Source organism: Lontra canadensis, unplaced genomic scaffold (assembly GCF_010015895.1).
Source record: "Lontra canadensis isolate GAN:19392208 unplaced genomic scaffold, GSC_riverotter_1.0 scaffold253, whole genome shotgun sequence".
NCBI lineage: Eukaryota > Metazoa > Chordata > Mammalia > Carnivora > Mustelidae > Lontra > Lontra canadensis.
Genome location: NW_022631247.1, coordinates 36,540 through 58,950, shown reverse-complemented (window position 1 = coordinate 58,950; position 22,411 = coordinate 36,540). Strand labels below are relative to the sequence as shown.

At 40.7% G+C, this 22,411-nt stretch overlaps 1 protein-coding gene across 1 annotated transcript in view; it reads right to left on the bottom strand.

Moving 5' to 3' along the window:
• LOC116862529 (Golgi phosphoprotein 3) overlaps positions 1 to 22,075 on the bottom strand; it is a 59,707-nt gene extending 37,632 nt beyond the window's left edge. Inside the window, exon 1 of the mRNA XM_032849856.1 lies at positions 21,568 to 22,075. Within this exon, the coding sequence (XP_032705747.1) occupies positions 21,568 to 21,792 (225 nt within the window). The 5' untranslated portion in view covers positions 21,793 to 22,075. The remainder of the gene's footprint in view (positions 1 to 21,567) is intronic.
• Positions 22,076 to 22,411: the final 336 nt, after the last annotated feature.

Here is a 22,411-nt window from a genome sequence, read left to right as displayed (position 1 = left end):
CAAGGATGAAAAAGATAGCATAGGGTACATAGTAACACTGCAATAACCTTGTATGATGACAAATGACAAATACACTTACTGTGGTGAGCATTTTGTATGTAAATGCTGACTCACTACATTATACACCTGTAAGTAATATATGTCAACTCTTGTTTCAATTTTTTTATTTTTAAAGAAATTCTTTTTTCCCCATTCAAGTGTCTTATCCTGAATTCTACCACTGACTCCAGGATAAGAATCCCACTCCGTAGGAACTTGCATACCAGCCTCAAACCCCAAAAACCTCTGTTAGAACCCAATCCAAGTAATAAATTCAATCTACATCCAATTCTTCCTTAATATGTGGGGACTCCAATCCCAAGCCTCCCTCCTTTCCTCACATCAGCCCCCTCCATTTTTACCCTCTCCTCCAGTAAGCACACAATCGTTTACTGAGCACTCACATGCCAAATATTATTCTAAATACTAAACGTGCAGTAACTCATTTACACCTCCATAATAACCTTCTGAGGTACTATTATTATTCCCAATTCAAAAATAGGGAAAACAAGCTGAGAATACACCACTTCAACTACACCCTTGCTAATTTCCTAAGTACATTTTCTATTTTTCTTCCATTGCATTTGCCTAGCAAAACCCAACTCCAGACAATCCAACTGTCCACTGTCTCCTTTTCTGTGCTTCTGAACTGCTAGTGGGGGAAAAATATCTTGCAATCTCCGAACAACTTAAACTAAGTCATCGATAATACCTGGCAAATCCTTCTATAAGCCTCCCTCATCAAAGCTCTGACCATTCCCCACGGCTGCTATTTCAAAATTCCGTTCTCCTCAAATCTCTTGTGTTTACATTTATGCTTCCGTTTTATGAAGCAGATGACTTCATAAGAGGTAAATGCCATCTGATAGGAATGGCCTCAACTTCTAGCAATGAACCAAACCAATAAACTCAACTTTGTCCATCCTCATTCTTTTGTCCGGTTACAACAGAAAAACTGCCTAAGGCTCACACATTACCCATGCTCCTCCATCTCAAGAAGTACCTTTCCTCGGGGCCCCTGGGTGGCTCAGTAGTTAAGTGGCTGCCTTTGGCTCAGGTCATGATACCAGGATCCTGGGATAGAGTCTCACATCAGACTCCCTGCTCTACAGGGAGCCTGCTTCTCCCTCTCCTGCTCCCCCTGCTTGTGTTCCCTCTCCCGCTGTGTTTCTCTGTCAAATAAATAAAATTAAAAAAAAAAAAAAGTACCTTTCCTCACAATTCCTGTCATTCTAAAGCATCTTAAACCTCTGCCCCAACAGTAGTACCTTCCTATTGATATGCAAACATCCTCAAGTTGGCCTGCTAGGAAGACATGGACCAGTCCTGCCCTATATCCTCCCCATTCACCACAAACTCCTTCAAACTACAGGTGACCCCAGGTGCCTGGGTGGCTCAGTCCATTAAACGTCTGCCTTCCACTCAGGTCACAATCCCAGATGGGACACAGCCCCACAGGCCCCAAGTCAGGCTCTCTGCTCAGCAGGGAACCTGCTTCTCCCTCTCCGTGTACCCCCCCCCAAGCTCGCTCACTCCCTCTCTCAAATAAACAAATAAAACCAAACTACAGTTGACCTTTGAATAACATGAGTTTGAACTACACAGGTCCACTTATCTGCAGATTTTTTTCAGCATAGTACAGCACTGCAAATGTATTTCCTCTTCCTCAGGACTTTAATAACATTTTCTAAGATTTTATTTATTTATTTGAGAGCAAGCAAGGGCACAGTGGGGATGGGGCAAAGGGAGAGGGAGAAGCAGACTCCCCACAGAGCACAATGCGCGGCTCAATGCCAGGACTCTGAGATCACGACCTGAGCCAAAGGCAGACACTTACCAGAAGAGCCACCCAGGTGTTCCTTTTCTCTAATTTAAAGAATACAGCATATAATCAATATACAAAATTGTGATAACAGACCTTACATTATCAGTAAGGCCTTCAGTCAACAGCAGGCTATTAGTTAGGCTCTGGGGAAGTCAAAAGCTATACATGAATTTTCTAACACACAGGGCAATGGTTGGTGTTGATGCCCAAATATCCACACTGTTCAAGGGTCAACTGTTAAGTCAAAAAATAACTCTCCATCACTTCCCTTTCACTCTCAAACCCACGCAATGTGATACAACTCCCAAGGAACCTTCTCTTAAATAACTGCCCTGAAACGTCTGATGCTGCTGACACTGCCCCACCTCCCCAGGGCTTCCACACCACCACTCTGCTGCAAGGCTCAGCAGCTGCTGCTCAGGCTTCTCCCATCCACTCCCCAGGTATAATGCTCAGTGGTCTCATCCTGTATAAACACTTTTTTTTTTAAGATTTTTAAGTAATCTCTATATCCAACATGGGACTTGAACTCACAACCCAAATATCAAGAGTTGCATGCTCCACCAACTGGGCAGGCCAGGCACCCCTTGTCTTATTTATACACCCTTCCTGAGAACAGCTGAGTCCCTCTCACTTGTTTAAAAATTGTTTTCAGGGCACCCCGGTGGCTCAGTCAGTCAAGCATCTGCCTTTGGCTCAGGTCATGATCTCAGTGTCCTGGGATCAAGCCCCATATTGGGCTCCCTGCTCTGAGGGGAGCCTGCTTCTTTCTCTCCAGCTCGCCCCATGCTTGTGTGCTCACTCTCTGTCAAATAAATAAATATTTAAAAAATAGGTAAATAAATAAAAATTTAAAAAAATAAAAACTGTTTTCAAATAGAAGTATACAAGTGAAAATTAAAGTCCCCACCCTCCCCTTCCATTCTCACCCAGTCCTTCAAGGGCAACTTCTATTAACATTTCAAACATATCCTCCCCAAATCCTTTTTTTCCTCAATATGCACACAGTCATAGTCTACCATATACCAAGTGCCTACTATATGCTAAAACTGGGCTAAGCATTTAGTGGTACACCATGTCTAACCCTTAGAAGACTTTATAAAGTACGCATTACTGTTCCATTTTCACAAGATAGTGAAACGGAGGCTCAAGGGAATTATGGAACCTACCACAGTCACTGATGGCAAAGCAGAAGTGAAACTGGTCTCTCTAGCTCCAAACCCCTGGCTCTATTATTCTTGCCTTACAAGACCTATTTGTTTAATGGGTAATCTAGGTGTGCTTCACTTGAGCCCCATGAAAGTGAAAGAAAATATTAGCGTAATCCCTCCCCTCCCCCTCCTCCTCCAAGTTTCAGTTACCCATGTTCCACCCACCACCTTCCAGAAGCAGATAATCCTTCTGACTTTATTGTCAGGGCAACAGTAGTCTAATGCTACGTCACAATGTCCCTACTCATCTACCTCACTTCATCTCATCATGTAGGCATTTTATCATCTCAAATCATCAAAAGAAGAAGGGTGAGTACAGTACAATTAGACATTTTGAGAAAGAGAAAGACCACATTCACATAACTTTTACTACAGGATACTGTTTTAACTGCTCAATTATTAGCTGTTAATCTCTTACTGTGCTTCATTTATAAATTAAACTTTACCATAAATATGCATGTACAGGAAAAAACACAGTATGTATACACACACACACACACACACACACACACACACAGGGTTAGGTTCTATTCAGGGTTTCAGGCCTCCACTGAGGGTCTTGGAACATTACCCTTTATTTAACGGGGGACTATCGTACTCACTTTTCTTTCCAGACTTGCCACTGATCACTTCAATCCGAAAACACAAAACTAAGTGTGAGGACAAACTGACTTCCTCTCAAAAAAAAAAAAAAAAAAAAAGAAAAGAAAAGAGATTTTTTAACAGATCCTTGGCAAAATGTATACTCATTTGACCAGTGAAGTTTTAAAAAATGTATTTAACAGCAGATTATTAACAAAAACCTAACTATAAAATAAACACAATACAAGAACAATTCAGTTTGCAAAGCTGTTTTCACATATATAAATTACCTCAGAATAACCTAGGAAAACACTATCATTTTACATTTGAAAAATCTGAAGTTCAGGGGCACCTGGCTGGTTCAGTTGGTGGAGCAGGCGACTCCTGATCTCAGTGTAGTAGGTCCAAGACCCACGCTGGGTGTAGATTAAAGATAAAATTTTTTTAAAAAGAAAGAAAAGAAAAATCTGAAGTTTAGAGGAAAAATATGCCCACGTTCACACTACGGAACCAGCACACATCTAACTAAAGGCCAGTGCTGGGACCCTACGGTGCTTTCACCACTACATCACACTGGCAGTATTTTAAGTTGAGGACATTTTGAAAAGCATATATAGTAATGAAAGCATGTTAAGCTTTCTACCAAGTCACCATAAAACATTTGTTTATTAGATATTGGTGCGTGTTTGATTTTCTAGCGGTAAATCAATCTCATCTGGGAGACAGAGACACAAAGTTACATACAATAAAACGTATTTTTAATTCTTTAAACAGGAAAATATAATCTGAATTCAATAAACATCTACTGAGTGCCAAAACATTGCTAAGCAGAGGTTAAGACAGAAGGCACAGCATGGAAATAAAATTATAATTCAATATGAATACTAATATGAATAAAACAGCAACCTTTCATTCCTTTACTCCAAAAACATGTTGCTATGAACTGAACTGTATACTCCAAAAATTCGTATTATGAAGCCCTAGCCCCCATGTGATGTTACTGAAGATGGGGCCTTTGACCGATAATTAAGTTTTGATGAAGTCATGAGTGTGGGGCCCTCATCAGAAGAGACAACACAGATTTTGCTGCGCCTCCCTGCCATGTGAGGATACTGAAAGAGGAAACTCACCAGAATCCAACCAAATCTTCAGACTTCCTGCCTCCAGAACTGTGAGAAAACTTGTTTAAACCAATTCTCAGGGCACGTGGGCGGCTCAGTTAGTTAAGCGTCTGCCTTCAGCTCAGGTCATGATCAAGGGTCCTGGGATCAAGCCCCACTTGGGCTCCCTGCTCAGTGGGGAGTCTGCTTCTCCCTCTGCTCTGCCCCCCTTGAGCTCAAGCATGCATTATTTTCTACATCTTTTTCCACAAGGAGCACAGACTTATACAAGAAAATAATCAGGATAGTATTACTACTCTAATAGTTCCTTAAACCAATCATCTTCTTTCCTCTAAGCTTTAATGGTAATTAAATCCTATTACTTCTATAAAAATTATCTTTCTGATCAAGACTGTGCTCTCAGTATCAAAGACCCAGGCACCAAATATCACAAATTCTAATACCCTCAAGCCCATTACCAATATTCCTGCCTCCCGCTTCTCCATCTACCGATTCTTTCTTCACTTAAAGGAACCGCCTTTCTTAAAATTCAGTTTACAGCATTACTTTATCTTTAAAACCTCCAACTGCTGCCAGTATCACTTCAACTTATGTTCAAAGGTCACAAGGTACTAATTACTTTTTGTTTTCCCTATTCCACACAAACTACTCCTCGTAACTTAGTTCTCATTATTAGACAACAGATTTTCTTCTTTAGCTGTGTAAAATAACATCATTTTTAGAAAGTTTTAGACTTTCCCATATAATTATTTTCATATATACCCTGTCAACAATATATCCTGTTTAGAATGCTAGCTTCCCATCAAGTGACAAGCTACATCTCATTCAATATTCTGCTCAAAAGTATTCCCTACCATTTCCAACATTCTTCTCTGGGCACAACCCCCCTCAACTCCCCACTCCTCACAGCACTCAGCATTCCCACACACTATACCAGTGATAAGGGAATCACTTTTCCTTTCCTCATTAAAAAATGGACAACAGCCCACAGGAGGAACTCCTCCCTTCACAGGCATTGTCTTACCAGCCACTAAGATGGTAACAGGTTTTTCACTATAGGAATAAGAAAAGGCTGCCACTGTTCCACAAACCAAGCAAAAGCACCACCCAAAATGTGATCTAGGAAATCCGGAGGTTAGAGAAGAGTCACTTCACACACTAAACAGTGAAAGAAACCACATAAAAAAACAAACTCTAGACCTTCAATGCAATTGTACTGAAGGTTAAGTAAACTTTCTAGTAACAAAGTTTATAATCACATCTACAAAGCTACAGGGAAAATAAAGCCATGATGACGAATGGTAATGTGCACTCACTGGAGGAGATGGATGGATGGAGGAGACGGAGACCTAAGAGCTGAGGGAACACAATTTCCAAAGAAGGAGAACATACTGAACTGGGGAAGGGGGTTAATTTTAAGTAGAAGCCCCTCCTCCTGTAACAGAAAGCAGTGGTAGATAAAGGTAGATGGAGGAAGAGAGGTAAAGGAAAACTCTTTATATACAGACTCAGAGCAAGGAAGGAGTAAAACAAGAGACTTTAAGGGAGTGGTGAACATTTTAAACAGTCACTGGGGAGAATCAATCTAGGGGAGAATAAGTGAGGACCAGAAGTAAGGCTGTCACCTTGAAAATAGAGAGGAGAAGACAAATTCAAAGAATGCAGACTGAGTTACCTACTGGATGTGGACAGTGAAAGAGAAGGCTATGGAGTGTGACCTAAGCAACTATGCGGCTGGAGAACGGACTATGACAAAGAGTATAGGAACAATCTTAGGGGAAAGATGCAGCTCCAAATCTCCATTTCCAGAAACCCAGATTTGTAACTGCCTACTGAAGTACTAAGGTAAACATACATAAGGTTAAGTATAAATAATTGGATACTGGATCACTCTTTCTGAATTTCCTTTTTCTTTTTTTTCTTTTTTTCCTTCTGAATTTCCTAAACACCTTCCCAACCCAGGACAAATCAGCAGACAGTTTATATAAAGACAAGTCAACAGACTTTAGGATACTGTCCGAATCAGACTTCTGAGCTCCTTTCAAGGGCTCTAAACTTTTAGGCAGATCGATGGGTTTTTTACCCATTTTCAAAAACTTACAGCTTGAACAAAGCTGAAGGATTCACAATTACTGATTCCAAAACTTATTACAAAGCTACAATAACCAAAACAATGTGCTACTATCATAAGGACATAGAGACCCATGGACTACAAGAGGGCCCAGAAATAAATCCTTGCGTGTATAGTCCTGTGATTTTTGACAAGCATGCCACATTCAATGGAGAAAGGACAATCTTGTCAGCAAATGCTGCTGACATAACTGGGTATCCATATGCAAAAGAATGAAGTTAGACCCTTACTTTATACCATACACAAAAACTAACTCAAAATGATCAAAGACCTAAACAAGAGAGTTAAAACTATAGAACTAGTGGAAGGAAACACAGCAGAAAAGCTTCAGGACATTAAATTTTGAAATGACTTCTTGGATATTCCACCAAAAGCATAGGCAACAAAAGAAAAAAAATAAAGCTGACTTAACGCTAAAAACTTGTAGATCAAAGGACACTACCAACATAGTAAAAAGAAACCTACATAATAGGAGAAAATAGCTGCAAATCATGTATTTACTAAGGGATTAATACCCAGAATATATAAAGAACCTCTAAATCTCAAAAACAAAACAAACTGATTTTAAAAAAACAGGCAAAAGGGGGCACCTGGGTGGCTCAGTCAGTTAGACACCTGCCTTTGGCAGGGGTCATGATCCCAGTGCCCTGGAATTGAGCCCTGAGCTGGGCTCCCTGCTCAGCAGGAAGTCTGCTTCTCCCACTTCCTCTGCTGCTCCCCTGCTTGTGCTCTCTCCCTCTCCCCCTCATTCTCTGTCAAATAAATAAAATCTTCAAAAAATAAAAGCAAAAAATAAAAACAGGCAAAAGACTTAAATGGGGGGGGGACCTGGGTGGCTCTGTGGGTTAAGCATCTGCGTTCAGCTCAGGTCATGGTCTCAGGGTCCTTGAATCAAGCCCCGCATTGGGCTCTCTGCTCAGAGGGGAGCCTCCTTCCCCCTCTCCCTATGCCTGCCTCCCTGCCTACTTATGATCTCTGTCAAATAAATAAAAACTTAAAAAAAAAAAAAAAAAAAAAAGGCCTGGATGGCTCAGTGGGTTAAAGCCTCTGCTTTCAGCTCAGGTCATGATCCCAGGGTCCTGGGATGGAGCCCCACATTAGGCTCTCTGCTCAGCGGGGAGCCTGCTTCCCTTCCTCTCTCTGCCTGCCTTTCTGCCTACTTGTGATCACTGTCAAATAAATAAATAAAAATCTTTATTAAAAAAAAAAGACTTGAATAGGTATTTCTTCAAAGATGACATACAAATGTCCAGTAAGCACATAAAAAGATGTTCAACATCACCAATCATTGGAGAAATACAAATCAAAACCATTTAACACCTGTTACAATGGCTATCATCCAAAACAAACAAACAAACAACAAATGTTGGCCAGGACATGCAGAAATTGCAATCCTTGTGCACTGCTGTTGGCAATGTCAACTGGCCCAACCACTGTTGAAAACAATATGGTAGTTCTTCAAAAAATTAAACACAGAATTACCAGATGTCCTAGCCATCCCTCTTCTAAGGTATATAGCCAAAAGAACTGAAGCAGGGACTCAAAAGAGATACTTGTACAACAATGTTCAAAGCAAACTTACAATAGCTAAAAAGCAGAAACAACCAAAATGCCCATGACCAAATAAATGGATAAACAAAATGCAGTACATACATATAACGGAATAAGATTAGCCGTAGAAAGGAATAAAATTTCCGATACACACTATATGAACAAACTGTGAAAATACTATGCTAAGTGAAACAGACACAGAAGGACAAACACATGACTTCACTTGTACATGGTAACCCAGGACAGTCAAATTCAGAGATAAAAGAAGTAGAATACAGATCTTCCTCAACTTACATACAATAAACCCCAGAGTTGAAAATATAATTGTAAGCTAAAAATGCATTTAATACACCTAAACTTACCCAGAACACTTAAAATTAGCCTTTAATTGGGCAAAATTACTAACACAAGGCCCATTTTATAATAAAGTATTCAATATCTCATGTAATTTATCGAAAACGGTTCTGAAAGTGAAAAAACAGAATGGTTGTATGGGTTCAGAATAGTTCGAAGTTTATCAGTTGTTGACCCTGGTGACCACGGGGCTGACTGGTAGCTGCTGCTCACTATCCTCTGCCCGGTATAAAGGGAGAGTGTCATCAGCCACATCGCTAACCTGGGAAAAGATCGAAATTCAAAGTGCGGTTTCTACTGAATGCATATCCCTTTCACATCATCATAAAATCAAAAAATTTTAAGTCACACCACTGCAAGTTGGGGATTATCCATAGTGGTGCCAGAGGCGAGCAGAAGGGGGAAACGAGTTAGTGTTTAATGGGTATAGTCTGGAACGATGAAAAAGTTCTACGGATGGTTAGTGATGATGGTTGTACCATCACAACAATCTGAATGTCCTTAATGGCACTGAATTATACACTTTAAAATGGTTCAAATCATAAATTTTATGTGACATATATTTTGCCACAATAAAAAAAATTTTAAAAATCAAGAACCTAGAGCTTTCCTTTTACTCTTCCAGACCTATCATTCACAAGTAAGTCTGTGGAGACTGTGGAATCAAACCATTTTAATGTTTCTAGCCCAGCAGTCAGGACACTGCCAGGTTCATACAAGATCCTCAACTATTTGAGAACAAGAGATGGATGATGGATAGACAGATTAAGTTCAAACTTACACACAAAAATTTCTAAACAAATCCAGTATTTTATGAAAATCACTCCAACGTATGTTAAAACAACTTTCTAATTTAAAATTTCATAGGTGCATGGGACACCTGGTTGAGATGCCTCCTTAAAAGATTATCTATGACAATCAAAAGAAAGTTAATCCCAAAAGCAATTTCCAGTCAGCTTCAAACTCCTTCGTGAATAGAATTTTGTTGCAAGCCCCAGCTCCCTCTCCTCTCCTAGAATGGAATGCCCATCCTTCTATAAGTAGTATAATGCCCAGCTCAACTCCCCTCTGCTCCTGACACCCTCCTGGACAGCCTCAGCCTAATTCGCTACTTCCTCTGAACTAAAAATGCACTGTCTCCACTACCCAAGTGGCACTTAGGATGGTGCTGGTACCTTAATTCACACATGTTTTGTCCCTCCAGTACTAGACTATAAACTTGTGAAGACCAAGACTTTTCTTGTTACTTTATTCCTAAACTCATTAACAAAAAGCCTCGCACGAAATACAATTTTGTAATCCAGTGCAACTTTGGAAACTGCTGTTCCCACATCTCCCCACTCTCAAACCCCTCAGGGAAAGGGCTTTGGTAGCCAAACAATCTACAGTGAGGAAAAAAAAAAATGAAAAATAAATTAAAAGACAGGAAGGAAATAGGAAAACCTTTTTCAATGAAATAAAATACCAAAGAAAGGACTGTGGGCCAATGCCTTCTCCAGAGAACCCAGCCCTACCATCCTAAAGAGAAGGTCCTGGCTTTGAAGTCAGGGAGCAAGAACTCCCCACCCCTCGGGGGCGGGACGGAGGGGGGCATCAAAAACCGCAGTAGGACCAGAGAAAGGTGGGAAGAATTGGTGATCACAAGGGTTAGAAGAGGAATGTTCTACTCAACCAAGCAGATGAAATACAGAGGATCAAGAAACAATAAAAATAGGAAAATATTAAATACTTATCAATACCACTATAAATTTTAAGTCACTTCTGAAGGCTAGGTAATTACCCATTTGCAATTGTTCAGCACTTTGCAGGTTTCTTTTGTTTTCTTTTTTTCTAAGATTTTATTTATTTATTTGACAGAGAAAGCACAAGCAGGCAGAGCAGCAGAGGGAGAGGGAGAAGCAGGCTCCCCAATGAGCAGGGAGCCAGACGTGGGGCTTGATCCCAGGACCCTAGGATCATGACCTGAGCCCAAGGCAGTAGCTTAACCAACTGAGCCACCAAAGCACCCACTTTGCAGTTTTCAAAGCACTTACACATATGCCACTTCACTGGGTCCCTATAATCTATAGGTTATGGAACAGCCCACAAATGTAGGCCCATTTTGCCCAGGGGAAAACTGAGGGTCTAAGAATTCAAATCATTTATCCTAGTTTTTCTAACTAGTCAAGGGCAAGGAGGGAGCCAAGAACACGGCACAGTGTTTTCACTGCTGATCCAAGGCATCCCCATTATGTCCACACTGCACTTAACATGTACTTCCATTAAAGGCAGCGATCTTTTTTATGGAAATCATTTGCACATATGTCCTCTACAAAAACTGAATGCTCCTTGAGGGTTAAGAGATTTTTCTCTGAAACCCCACCACCAAGAAGAGACCAACATATAGAATGTGTTCAATAACTGGATTAACTGAATATTTGGACACTAAACATGCTTCCATTTTATATAATACAGACCCAAAAATTAAAGGATAAGCTCAATTCAGTGAACAAATTGAAATTTCAGTTCAATTCTTTTTTTTTCTTAAAGTATAATTCTTAAATGTTATTTTGAGCTTATTTTGTTAATAGAGCATAAAACCTTAACAGCTGTGTTTAAGAAACTGAAACCAGAAAATGAAATCAGAGTAAAAATAACCATTAGGAATTTATATGCAGTCCTTTAATTTCCAGCCCCTCCTAGAGGATACTGGGGGTAAAGGGCAGAGGGATGACACACAAAACTTTACCTATACATTATTAACCACCAAAAATAACTTTGATCTTAAAATTCCACTCACAATCTCCTATAACTATGCTAAAATTGTTCTTCCTACTACTGAACTAGAAGCCAAATTCTATTACAATAAAAATTCCTGGGACACCTGAGTGGCTCAGTCAGTTGGGTGGCTGCCTTTGGCTAAGGTCGTGATCCCAGTGTCCTGGGATCAAGTCCTGTGTCGGGCTCCCTGCTGGGCGGGGAGCCTCCTTCCCCCTCTGCCTGCCACTCTGCCTGTATGTGTGCTGACAAATAAATAAAATTAAAAAAAAAAAAAAATTCCTAACAGAATTTTCTAAACCTCAGGTAAGAGCACAAACAGTATTTTCAACATTGATTCATTTCAGTGTTTCTCAACTTTTCTCCATTTTTACTCCCTAAATGAGCTTTTTCAGACTTTTTTCCCCTAACCACTGTCTCCCCCATGAAATTTTAATAAGATAGATACACCATCTGTTTATATGACCTATGTATATTTATACTTATATATAAAAAGAGTAAGAACTTTTCACCACCATCCCAGAACCAACTGGGATCCCTAGGGATCACAATACCCCCATCAGAAATACATGATTTACTTAACACTTATTGAGTAACAGTATATGCCAGGAGAGATATTTACTACCAAAAAAATTCTAGAACAGCAACACAATTTAGTTTCGTAGTTTACTATGAGTTTTGACACACAGAACTAAAATAAAATGGGTCTGAAAATAGAGATCTTCTTTCCAGTGTTTGTACCTAGTCAAGGGTCTGGCTCAGTAAATATCTGACAAATGCATGAACATTGTTAGAATTTTAGATGTAGTTACACAGCTTGTGATGTCATTCAACAAGATGACCAGGGTACACAAACATCAGCTTCCTACCTCGAATCTTTTTTTTTTTTTAAAGACTTTATTTTTTATTCAACAGAGATCACAAGTAGGCAGAGAGGCAAGCAGAGGCTCCCTGCTGAGCAGAGAACCCAATGCGGGGCTCGATCTCAGGACCCTGAGATCATGACCTGAGCCGAAGACAGAGGCTTAACCCACTGAGCCACCCAGGCACCCCCCTACCTCGAATCTGAACAACTCAAATCCAACTCACTGCAACCCTGAAACCTGGAATTTTCTGTAGTAAGTTTTCAGGAAGAAAAAAAAGACAAGGGGCCCCAGGGTAGCTTAGTCAGTTGAGCACCTTAAGTTTCCGCTCAGGTCATGATCTCAAGGTGGTAAAAAGGACCCTGCTTGTACTGTGCTGGGAGTGGAGCCTACTTAGGATTCCCTCTCCCTCTGTTCCTCCCCCACTTCCGCTCTTAAAAATATAAATAAATGAAGTAAAAAAAATTTTAATTAGAAAAAAAGAAAAAGCAGGGCCCTTGACTGACTCAACGGGTAGAGCATTCAACTGGATCTCAGGATTGTGAGTTCAAGGCCCACAACAGGTGTAGAAATTACTTAAAAACAGAATCTTTAAAAAAAAGAAAACAATGCAAAACCAAAAAATTAAACTAAAATCAATATTATGATGAAAGCTATGTCCTCTTTCTCCAGAAAAATACAGAATTGCAGAGTGCTCAGTTTCTAAACTCCATCTGTTAACTCCAATTTAAGAACTTTTCCATTAATGTAATACGTAAACCAAGTAGTTTATTAAATTTATAAATAAATTAACTTTTTAAAATTTAAATTTAAGCTTAAAAATGTATTTACCAGAAGCATTCGTTCTAGTAACATAATGTACATTATTAATCATGATGGTATTCTTACAGCTCAGAGGCTTATTACCAAACAAAAAGAGAAGCAGACTATTTTCTACATATACCTGTAATACCTAAATTAAAACCCCAATATTTACTAAATTGCATTATAATACTGCACATGCTACTGAAACCGGCAGCAGTCTTTCAATCTTTGATTAAAGAAACCTAAAGCCACAGACATCAATTGAAAACGAAACCAGACTCTCACCTTTGGCACTTGTATTTATACTTATTAAATGGAAGAAACATGGGACAAGCACAATCTTTGTGTTGCTTTAAAAGGAGACTCTCATGAAAACAAAATGACCTAAAAACAAAGACTACAGCAACCACTTACTCTGATTAATACCAGAAAAATTATGCTGATAGAAAGTAGAAAAAGTTTGCATGGATATAGAGGAGTGTTGGGCCAAAAATGTACCATGACTTAATAGGAAAAGCATGATTAAGTCTTTGAGACTTACACATAAGCTGACACTGTTAACAGTGTATTTCTTTAAATATCAAGTATGTCAAAATTCAATCAAAATAATTTCAAAGTAAAAAAAAAACCAAAACAGTAATTCTAATGTATATCAAATACTTGGAAATATTGTATGATATCATGTATCAAATGACCCATACAGGGACCATCAGATGGTTTAAAATTAATTAATACATTATCAAATATTAAGATGGCTTATAAGATTAGTGAGTATGTTGGCCAACTGTGAAAGAACCCCAAAGCACCAAAAATAATTTCAATAGCATAAAATTTTTTTTTAAAAGGTATAAACGGGGGCGCCTGAGTGGATCAGTGGGTTAAGCCTCTGCCTTCCGTTCAGGTAATGATCTCAGCGTCCGGGATCGAGCCCCGCATCAGGCTCTTTGCTCAGCAGGGAGCCTGCTTCCCCCTCTCTCTCTGCCTGCCTCTCTGCCTACTTGTGATCTCTACCTGTTAAATGAATAAATAAAATTTAAAAAAAAAAAAAGGTATAAATGGGGGGCAACTAGTTGGTTAAGTGACTGCCTTGGGCTCCGGCCACTCTGGTCATGATCCCAGGGTCCTGGGATTAAGCTCCACATCAGGCTCCCTGCTCAGCAGAGAGCTTGCTTCTTCCTCTCCCTTTGCCTCCTGCTCCCCCTGCTTGTGCCCTCTGTCAAATAAATAAACAAAAATCTTAAAAAAAAGAAAAAAAGAAAAAAGAAAAAAAAAGGTACAAATGGTTCAATGAACTCTAAAAACTAATTTCTGAGATCCTGTGTGTCTTATACTGTGTACCTACTCTTAAAAACACCGGAAAAAAATGAAAATACATCTTTTAAAAATATGAAAAAAAGATTATTTGTACTAATAAAGGAATCATAAAATTCCAAAGCTCAGAAGCTTTTATTAGATTTTAAGTTACTAAAATCTTAGCACATGTAGAAATTCTGAGTATCTGCAGAAAGATTTCTAGTTAACAAATTTAATATGCAAAGATGGTATATATCACTGCATGCAGAGAAAGATTTCTGAACAAAATTATACATCTTGGTAAGTACTGTATTTCAAAATAGTGACCTTAAGAACCTTATTCCAAAACTGGAACATCTCTGTGATCAATCTTTGGAGCCAGTTTAAAGGCCATACAAAAGTCAATTCCATCACTTTGGTTACTTAACTATTGTATATTAGCGTGTATTATTCAGCTGAACCACCTACTAATTTTCAAGATACAGGATGAATTATTGCATTAAGGTTCTTGTCTACAAGCATTAGAAACATTAGTAACAGACTATAGCTGGGCACCTGGGTGGCTCAGTGGGTTAAGCCTCTGCCTTCAGTTCAGGTCCTGATCCCAGGGTCCTGGGATCGAGTACGGCGTCGGGCTCTCTGCTTGGCAGGGAGCCTGCTTCCCCCTCTCTCTCTCTGCCTGCCTCTCTGCCTACTTGTGATCTCTCTCTGTCAAATAAATAAAATCTTTAAAAACAAATAGACTATGGCTATCTTTTAAAAAATATTTTTAATTTTTTTTTAAGTATTCTTTATACCCAATGTGGTGCTCGAGCTCACAACCCAAGCTTTTAACCCCAAAATCAAGAGTCGCACACTCCACTGACTAAGAGTGTGCACACTCCACCTGACTAAGCCAGGCATGTAGCCCTTAAAAAAAGCCTTTAGGGTGTGCGAGTGGCTCAGTCAGTTGAGCGTCTGCCTTCCGCTCGGGTAACAATCCCGGGGTCCTGGGATCAAATATGCATCGAGGTCCTACTAAGGACCTATCAAGGAGCCTGCTTCTCCCTCTCCTCTCCGCTAGTGCACACACTCTCTCTCAAATAAATAAAATCTAAAAAAAAAAAGACTTTAATGCAAGGATCTTGAAGATTACAAAACTGAAAGGTGCCTGAAGGGGTGCCTGGCTGGCTCAATCAGTAAAGCAGGCAACTCTTGATCTTGGTTTTGTGAATTTGAGCCCCATGTGGGGGTAGAGCTTATTTAAAAACAGACAAAAAAAAACAAAAAACAAAACAAAATGGAAAACTAGAGGAAAGGTATATGGAAAACCAAGATGGAAAAGACAGCATCAATGGGCCAGGGAAAAAGAAGCTCAAAGAACCATTTCAGAGGATAGTCTGATCTCAAGGAACAGAGTCAGAAAACATTCTGATCCACCCACTGGCACCACTTGATAGGTCTTCAAAAACCCCATGGCCAGTTCCACTATCAAGATCCAAAGCCCTGGAAGAAATTATGTGAGTGGAAAAGCTTAGGTATGACTGCACTACAAAAGGGGAGGGGTAAATGCTTCAATAGGGCATCCTAGAGCTATACACAATGGGGGAACCCCTATAAAAGGAAGTGAAGGAGAGGTAAGAAGAGAGAAGGGACACAATGTGGTAGAGAGTAAAACAATAAATGTCTACAACAGTCCAATCAGAACCATGGGAGAGAATTATTTCTCCATTTTAAATAACTTTGAGGGTCAGGGGACTTAAAGAACACATGTAAAACAAAAGATACATCTCAGAAAAAGACTATGACACCTCTTTCCACTTCTACTACTGCACAGGCACACTCTAAATTATACCTGGCCACTTAAAATAATTAAGTCCAACATTAAAGCACTAAGATCTGCCATCAATGAAAATATTTAAAAGTATCTAACACCCAAATAAACAAAAATAGAAACACTCATAAACACAAAGAACAAACTGGTGGTTGCCAGAGGGCAGCGGGTGGGGGGGCATGAGTGAAACAGGTTAAGGGGACTTCCAGTCATGTAACTCAAGGGGCGCCTGGGTGACTCAGTTACGTGTCAGACTCTTGATCTCAGCTCAGATCTTGATTTCAGGGTCATCAGTTCAAGCCCCACGCTGGGCTCCACACTGGGCATGGAGCCTACTTAAATAAATAAAGTAAAATAAAATAAGTCAAGGGAATAGAAAGTACAACATAGGGATTAGTCAATAATATGCTAATAAGTTTCTATGTTGACAGATGGTAACTAAACTTATCAAGGTGAGCATTTTGAAATGTTTATAATTGTCAAACCACTGTTATACACCTAAAACTCTTATGTCAACTATACTTCAATTAAATTTTTTTAAATTTTAATGGCATCTGCCTTCCACTCAGATCACGATCCCAGAGTCCTGGGATGGAGCCTCGAATTGGGCCCCCTGCTCAGCGGAGAGTCAGCTTCTCCCTCTCCTGCTCCCCCTGCTGTGCTCTCCCTCTCTGTCAAATAAATAAATCTTTAAAAAAAGAAATAAAATAAAAATTTTTAATACATATAATAATACATATAATAAATACAACAATGATGTCGTAAGGAAATAAAGTGGGAAAAAAAAAAAAAACCATGACACCACATATTTGAGGTAATTCTCCATGAGGCATTCTGAAAACTCTATTGGAAGCATCTATGGAAAAATTAAAAAGTCAGGGAAAGGAAAATATCTGGCTCATCAGCTGCCCTCAGCCTTCAAACACAGGGGAAGATTACAGGAATTTTGCTAATTTGGAAGTTGAATTCAAATTTAAACCTATCAGCCATCCTTGCTGTGGCCTCTGAAGATTTACTTCAGTATCTATGTCACTGATGCTCAATCCAGACCGAGCACTGGAATCACCAGAGAGACCTAGCATCTGTATTTTAATAAAAGCCACAAAGGAAAATCATTGGTAAAAAGGGTAAAATGTGTACCTAAATTCAAAAAAGAAAAAAAGGAAAGAAAAAAATTCCTCACAATGACTTTAAGTCACTCCCAATAGGTAATCTGAGGCCACACCATCTGTTTGTTGGCGAGCGGAGCCTTCTGGTTAGTGAAGAGAGGACAGGAGGGACACTAGATTCAGGATATAAGTCAATGTCATTTTTTAAATATTGTAGATTACAGATGTATTAAAGACTGATAATTCAGAGAAAATGGATAAATGACAACCTATACAATATGGATGAATGTCACAATCCAAAGCAAAAAATGCAAATGGAAGTACAAAAATGAACAAAAATTGGGGTGCCTGGGTGGCTCAGTGGGTTAAAGCCTCTGCCTTCAGCTCAGGTCATGACCTCAGGGTCCTCGGATCAAGCCCTGCAACAGGCTCTCTGCTCAGCAGGGAGCATGCTTCCCCCTGCCTCTCTGCCTACTTGTGATCTCTGTCAAATAAATAAATAAATAAAATCTTTTTTTAAAAAATGAACAAAAATTATTCTATGTTTAATTCTTAAGTAAAGCTAGTGGCTACCCCTGAGGAATAGGCAGTAACTAGAAAGACACTGAGTGGGGCTTCTGGAAAGTGGTCGTGCTCTGTTTCTTGATCTAGGTGCTGTTTAACAGTTGTGTTCAGTTTGTGAAAATTCATCACACCTATGTGCACTTTCCTGCACACATTACTGAACAAAAAATATTTTTAAAAAGCTATAATGTCTCAGTTTTTGTTTTTGCTTTTTAAGTCAAAGTAAGGAGCACCTTGGTGGCCCAGTGGCCTAAGCAGACGTCTGCCTTAGGATCAGGTCATGTCCCAGGCTCCCAGCTTCTGCCCCTCCCCGCCCTTCTTGTGCTCTCTCTTGAGTGCACTCTCCCTCCCCCATGAGTAAATAATATCTTAAAAAAAAAAAAAAAAGTGGGGCGCCTGGGTGGCTCAGTTGGTTAAGCAACTGCCTTCGGCTCAGGTCATGATCCCGGACTTCCGGGATCGAGTCCCGCATGGGGCTCCCAGCTCCTTGGGGAGTCTGCTTCTTCCTGTGACCTTCTCCTCTCTCATGCTCTCTCTCACTCATTCTCTCTCAAATAAATAAATAAAATCTTTAAAATAAAAAAAAAAAGTAAAACTAATATTCACCACTTTACAATTTCTTTACACTTTTTCTCAACTCTCTGAATTCAAATACAATAGTTCTCTCACACACACACACACACACACACACACGCACATATCATCTATCATTAATAACCTGCCTAACCTTAAAATTTAGGTTTTAATATCTTAAGAGTACCCTAAGACAACAAAGATGGATGCTAAGCTAAAGCAGTGTATTTATCAAGCTATATACTGTGCCTAAAACTTGGAACTTAGTATTAAAGATAAATTAAAATCTAATATTAACAAGCATAAATGCCTAGACTCTCAGAATAATTCCTGACCGCCTAAAAAGAATGATAATGGGGGGGGGGGAATCTCCCAAAACTTACGGAGAAGGTGGCAGGCAGGTTTAGTTATTAGTATTGTAAAGATGTGACAAAAGAAGTTATCTAGGTTAATGCCTAAAACCTCAATCTACAGCAACGCCAAATCCCAAGCCCGCCTACCTCCACTTCAATTCCCTGCCTGCAAAAAGGGAAATAAAAAATTTCTCTATGTGACTACTGAAATCAGCAAGAAATAGTCAGAACTGGCTTGTGTCTGGACATTAGCCACAATATAGCAAAGTATAGTGACTCCTGACATGAACAAAACACATGGTTTCAATTACCTGCCACCAAAGAAATTTAAACTGTCTACATTTTTTAAGTACCATTAAGCTTCAACAAATTCTTTAGATTATCTTCATGAAAACCAAGCACAGAAACATAGCAAGTTAATATGCTTTAGCTTTACCTTTTCCAGTAACATATACTTGAGGAAAAAAAGGGACTTTTTCACTGTAATTTCTCACTTGAAGTGACTAAAACCCAAAAGCTAATTTGGGTTTTAGTTGGGGTTTTTGTTTCTTGGTTTTGTTAAGTTTTAGTTTTATGCACAGGACGTATCCCTTCAGAAAACTATCATAAACCAAAATGTTCATACAGGAATATAGATGACTTGCTTTCTTCATTTTTTCTGTATTTTCTAAAATGATATTTTTGTTCCAAAGGAAAAAGATAAAGAGTTAAAAGAAAAATGTGAATTACCAAGATTCTAAATTGTGAAGCAGGTTGAATACTTCCTAAAAATCACACTTCTAGGACACTCTACATCGACAGACCATCCCCAACTGAACAATTTTTTAGCTTTATGACGGCACAAAATTAATACTTCAAATTATTATATTTTCCTGGGCTGGTGATATGCATACAATTTGCTAGGCGCAACCACGTGATCACAAGCATAACTAACGATACACTTAAAACCATTCTGTTTTTCACTCTCAATATACCATTCAATAAATTACATGAAATACTCAACATTTCATTATAAAACACACTTTGTCATAGAGGATTCTGCTCAACTGTAGGCTAACGTAAAGGTTCTGAGCACATTTAATGTAGGCTAAGCTAAGCTATGATGTTTGGTAGATTAGGGGTATTAATTAAATGCATTTTCAACTTAAAGTATTCAATTTATGATGGGTTTATCAGAGCATAACCCTATCATAAGTTAAGATCTGCAGGTTGTTTTCCCACAGAACAAAAAGGAATTTCAGAGTCTGCTTCCAGAACTCAGTAATTAATAAACATACTGAGCCCCTTTAACACCAGAGGGACATCTTTCCAAGTGATCATCATTAAAACTTGCAAATGGGAAACCTTGGTATTGCAAATATTCTAGACATTTCTATCAAAGTAAATTTTAATTCACTTAATTACTAAATACTAGGAGGCCACAGTCTACAGAAAACTCACCTATATCTACTAAGTTTTGGTGAAATAAGACTAAACTGTATTACAAAGACTAAATTTTTTGCCCACCTTTGTGAATTGGGAAAACTAAACAAAACTTGGATATTTCTGTATTTTCTGTATCCGACTCTCAGAATGTACTGTTTGTAGATTCCATGCTGAGATAAAACAAGCTTCTAGAACTACCAAACCATATGTGATTTACAGAATATCCATTCACCTGGCTGACTGGCTGCAAATCTCTAAAAATAGTCATTTTTGTAAATAAATGGATATGGGATGAAGAAAACACAGGAAAACGTTAATGACAGAACCTAGGAGGAGAATATACATGTCCACTTTAGCAGTTTTCTTCAAGTTCTCTATGTGTGAAAATTCTCTTAAAATACTAAAGTGAAAATAATCTTTTGAAGTCACAACACGAAAACAGATCTATAGCAACTTTAACCTACCTATGGCTGTGAGACCTTTCTTCAAATCAAAACCCAGCATTTTAAGCAGCCCCCCAAAAAAGTCCTTCCTTAAGACGTCAAGATTTTCTGCAGACTCATCAACTGACAAAATATAAAAGTGGTACTAAAAATACTCTCTTACCCAAAGCAAGGTTTACCTAAGAAGTCATTTTCCAGAAGGTGTCATGTGGATTTTGTTGGACTTTTAACTTTATTAGATGTAAAAAAAAAAAACTTTTGCCTCCATTACCATTTCACCGAAATTTTTCAAAATTCCAAACGATACACCTTAAGTTTGGTGGGGTTTTTTTTGTTTTGGTTTGGTGTGGTTTGGTTTGCTGTTTTTTTCCTAATCTCCCGTAAAGCAGATCCGTGGAGCCCTCCCAGATTCTAAAACCTGCAAAACCCAGGAGAGTTCGGTTCCAGGTGTTTCACTCTAACGGGCAGTCTCCAGGTGGAATCGTACCCTGGGGTCTACACCGGTTAAACACGCGGAAAAAGGAAGACACACAGACTGCCAGGGAGTCAAAATGAAAGGAGTGACTGTGTGAGGAGGAAGGGAAATCCAAGCAATCGGTGCGGAGAGGACCTGGAAGCACCGGGCCGGCTGGGCGCTCAGCTCAGGAACTCCGGAGGGCAGACGCGCAGAGCCGGAGGCCGGGCTCCCGCCTGCGCCCGGGCCCAGCGCCGAGCGCCAGACTCCGGCCGCCCCCGCCCTGCCCGCCGCGCCCGCACCTCTCGGTCCTTGAGGCCCAGCAGGAGCACCTCCTCCATCAGGGTCAGCCGTGTTTCCTTGGAGTCGCCCTTGTCGTCGTCGTCCTGCTCGTCGCGGCGGCTCTGCGCGTCGTCCTCGCCGCTGCCGCCGCCGCCGCCCGCCACCCGCTCCTTGTCGGCGGCGTTGCGGGAGGCCTCGGTGCGCCGCTGCACCAGGCCCGAGCTGCGCTGGGTCAGCGAGGTCATGGCTCCCGCCGAGACGCCGCGCCGGGCCGAGAGGGACGCGGGACCTACCGGGTCTCCCTCCTCCTCCCCCCGCGGCCCCTGACCCGGGCTTCCGTGTTAAATCCCGGCTCCGAGGCGACGTCCGTCGGCCGCTGGGCGGGGGGCAGTCATGGGGAGACGGGTCGGGGCGAAACGGGCGGGCCAGGCGCCGGCGAAGCGGAGGAAGAGCTCTTCCCTCCTGCGGCCGCAGGCCCCAAGGCAACCCGAGCTCCTAGGTAGAGAAGGAGGTGGTGGCGGCGGCGGCGGCGGCGCCTTCCCAATATGGCGGCGCTGACTGACGTCACCGGAGGATGTGGCACAGCCGGGGCGAGGCGGGGCGGGCCGGGAGAACACCGGAAGCTCCGGGAGGGGACCGGGCGGCGGGGGCGAGGGCGGAGATCCTTCGACTATGACCTTCTTCCCGGGCTCTGGGGTCTCCGCCGGCGCTCGCCCTCCCGTGGCCGCGGACCCCGCGGTACCCCCCCCCCCGCGGCCCGTGACGTGTTCTCCCTTCGTCCGTCTCTTCCTTCGCCTGTCGAGAAATCGGTCCTGCAGCCAGAGACTGGCGAGGCCCCCCCACGAATGGGGGAGACGTGGCCTT